The sequence below is a fragment of the Triticum aestivum genome, chromosome 5A, assembly GCF_018294505.1.
Source record: "Triticum aestivum cultivar Chinese Spring chromosome 5A, IWGSC CS RefSeq v2.1, whole genome shotgun sequence".
Classification (NCBI taxonomy): domain Eukaryota; kingdom Viridiplantae; phylum Streptophyta; class Magnoliopsida; order Poales; family Poaceae; genus Triticum; species Triticum aestivum.
Window position 1 is genome coordinate 11,320,149 of NC_057806.1, and position 3,219 is coordinate 11,323,367.

The 3,219-nt window shown below is 52.7% G+C and overlaps 1 protein-coding gene across 1 annotated transcript; it reads right to left on the bottom strand.

The window, feature by feature from the left end:
• Positions 1 to 1,705: 1,705 nt before the first annotated feature.
• Positions 1,706 to 2,818, bottom strand: LOC123106339 (uncharacterized). The gene has a single exon (XM_044528538.1). It carries the CDS (start codon positions 2,816 to 2,818, stop codon positions 1,706 to 1,708), a length of 1,113 nt encoding a protein of 370 aa, XP_044384473.1.
• Positions 2,819 to 3,219: the final 401 nt, after the last annotated feature.

The following is a 3,219-nucleotide window of genomic DNA, read 5'->3' on the forward strand; positions in this document are numbered from 1 at the left end:
CTCGTGCTCACCGCCGGCTACCCACCACGGCCACACACCGCCGGGTTACTCCCCCTCCCATGGTCGCGAGCCCTCCCATCCCCCTCCCTCCCAGAGCAGTGCTTCTCCACCGGTTACCCACCAGATCCGGGTGATTCTCTCCGTCCTCGCGCTGCTCCCTCTGTCGCCAGATCCGTTGCCATGGAGGTAAGATGGAGCGGGCCAGGTTGCTTAATCGGGATCAAGCTTTGGTGAGATATATGATGCTGGGCATCGCCATCAAGTTTCAAAGAGTAGTAGCAGTGATTCCCCTCCCTGTTTTTTTTGTCAATCCCTGCTGCTATTGGCAATTGATTGGTCTTTTTTTGTTCCCTCTCTAGATTCAGGAAATTGAATTGATCTTAGTGTGTAATTATTTGTAATCCTTAGCTGAACTTTGATGGAAGAAATGAGGATCTTAGTTGTTGTACAATTATTATTGCCTCAGTTTTGTACTGTTTGGGAATCCATGGACATGACAGAGAACTCTCTGGATACACTCTCCGCACTTCCTTACAGGAAACAAAGAACTTTTTACAGCCCCCAATAAAATTATAAAGTTCTTCAATTGTCTCAAAGAAGTCCTCGGATGGTAATCATAAAGTCCTTCCTAGTGGGATTTTCGTATCATGTATATCCTGTGAAGAACTTTGCTATAGAATCAGAAGAACTTTTTAAGAGATTTTGTAATGGCTCACAATTTCTCTTGAGTTTCCACCTATAGTTGATTTCATTTGTTTTTTAGAACAATTTCATTAATTTTCTAGCAAATAACTAATCTCAGTTGGTTAAATGTGATTAAAATAATTAATTAACCATCTAATTAATGTTGTGTCAGATGTACTTTGAAATTTGTATTCCATATTGAACTCGTATAGACTAGACCCAGAGATTCCATGCTCCAGACCGTGGGGCATCTTTGTGGGCCCAGGAGGTCTGTTGACATGACATGCATGCTGTAGATGGGTGGACAGGATATGCGCTGTGCGCGCAATGCGTTAGACAAAATCCACGTCCTGCGTGGGTTAGTTAGCGCTAGAGCGGGGGAGACCGCGGCGTTCTGTTGGCGTGAGCCATGGCGTGCGGAGCGCGCGGGCATGGAGAAGTGGGGAGCGCGGCGTCGTGTGGGTGCGCCTGCGTATAAAACTCCACTCCGTGTACTGTTATATGAGTGGATTCGAGTTCGTGCTCGAGGAAGAAGCCGTTCGTACGGCAGGCGTTCGTGCACCGGAACCACCGTGTCCTGTGTCTCCCTCCTTCTTTCTTCTTCCTCGGTTCGAGCCAGTGAGAGAAAGAGCAACCAAAGGGATCTAGGGCAAGCTAGGGTCGAGCGTCGGACCCATCATGAAAAACAACTCTGCCACTGACAGATGCAGACAGAAATTGTGTGCACTACTGAAAATACGGTGGAAAACTGAAAATATGAAGAAGAATTTACACCAGAAACTCATATCCATAATTTAAACAACATATATACAGACTGCAAATTAACTCACGACAATGACGACATACAACAAATACTGACCTGGAGGATACAACCAACTGAATAACAAGACGACGACACAACTACAACAACAAAGAAAGACTGACGAGGAGCAAACACAAACAACAAAGACTCTAGTTAACTGATGGAAATCTCTATGATGTGATGCCTCGAACTGAACCTGCTGTTGGTCGCACAATTAATTTAATGGTGGTACCAAATGCATGGCGAGGTGTCCGAGGGGGGCAACCATGGCAGGCAGCGCTGGATCTCGTCGGGGACTGAGTAACACCACCCGCCGGCGTCGACGCAGGGATACTCGTTCTGCTGGGTGACACTGTGCGGACCACCGGTGTAGACGTCGTCGAGGAAATAGATATAGCCCGGGCTGCCGCCGTGCCCCGTGTAGAAGGCCTTGGAGCAGGCCCGGCCGACGAAGAGCACCTGCCCGCTCATCTGGTACAGGCGCCAGGAAGCCGGCAGTCCCTCCTGCAGCCTGAAGACCTGGAACCGGCAGGTGCCGCCTCTCGCCGGCGCGATGAATCTTTTCACCATCAGGAGATCGGCACCGGAAGCGGAGGGCAGGAGGTAGCGGGAGACGATCTCCCCGGGTGCCGTCCGGTGACCATCGACATGGAGATTGTAGGCGTGATGTCGAATGGTCAGCGAAGGGGCGCCGTCTTCCGCATGGGCGATTTCCGGCTTGTAGCAGACGAGGTCATCGTCTGATTCGACGGCACAGAACCATCCGTCGTGGTAAGTGATGTCTTCGGCGTTGCGCATAACCGGTCCTACCGCCGGCGCGGACAACCAGCAATCCATGCCCGGCCGCCAGAACGCCAGGTTGGTCTGGCTGGATGTTACCGCAGCGACCAAGCAGGCGCCAGACGGCGGCGCCACGGACATGACGGCTGCGCGGATCATCATGGGGCACGTGATGACGCCGGACTCGAGCGGGATGCGCACCCTCTCCGGCAGGGCGACGCGCTCGCCGGTGCGGAGATTCAGGAGCGCGTGGCCGCGCCAGGGCTGGGATGACATCACGAACCAGCCGCCCGGAGCAGACCCGCAGAAACGCGGCCCGCGGCCCTCGTCAGAGAAGGACGGGTGCAGATCGACGAAGCCGCCGAAGATCCGGTAGGTCTCGGTCCGGGCCGTGGACGGCCGGAGGAGGCGCGGCAGCGGGGGCGGATTCTGGAGCGAGACCCGCCGCCAGTGCTTGTTGACCGCGGACGCCCTGACGCGGTCCACGATGCACGACAGGAGGAGCAAGATACGGGCGAGAACGTCTTGGTGGAGGCCCGCCGCCGCCGCCATGGCAGGGACCGGGATTCTAGGGTAGGAAAGCTGCTCCTTTGCGCAGAAAGTGGGGTGGGGGTGAGAGTGAAGGGGATCCGCCCCGTAGGTTCTGTTTTAAACGCACGCCTGCGATAATCCCGAGAGAAAATTGTACCCTAGCAGTTTGGTCCCTGGAAATCACTTTTATTGTACGCACGTTTTTGCTGTGCCTATTTTGCTTCCAAAAGAAGAATGTGAAGTTAGCATCCAAACACTCTACAAAAGGTTTTTGTAGCTCGGAAGCCCAACACAGCTCTCTTGATTTTTTTTTACTTGTTTACCATGAGTTTGATATATATGAGGAAAGAAGTTCAACACTCGAGCGCGGCTATATAATGCGCGGCAATTATAAAGCACTCGAAAGCCCAACACAACTCTCA

Excerpts from the sequence above, each read along its gene's own strand:
- LOC123106339 (XM_044528538.1), bottom strand. The coding sequence starts at position 2,818 with ATGGCGGCGGCGGCGGGCCTCCACCAAGACGTTCTCGCCCGTATCTTG.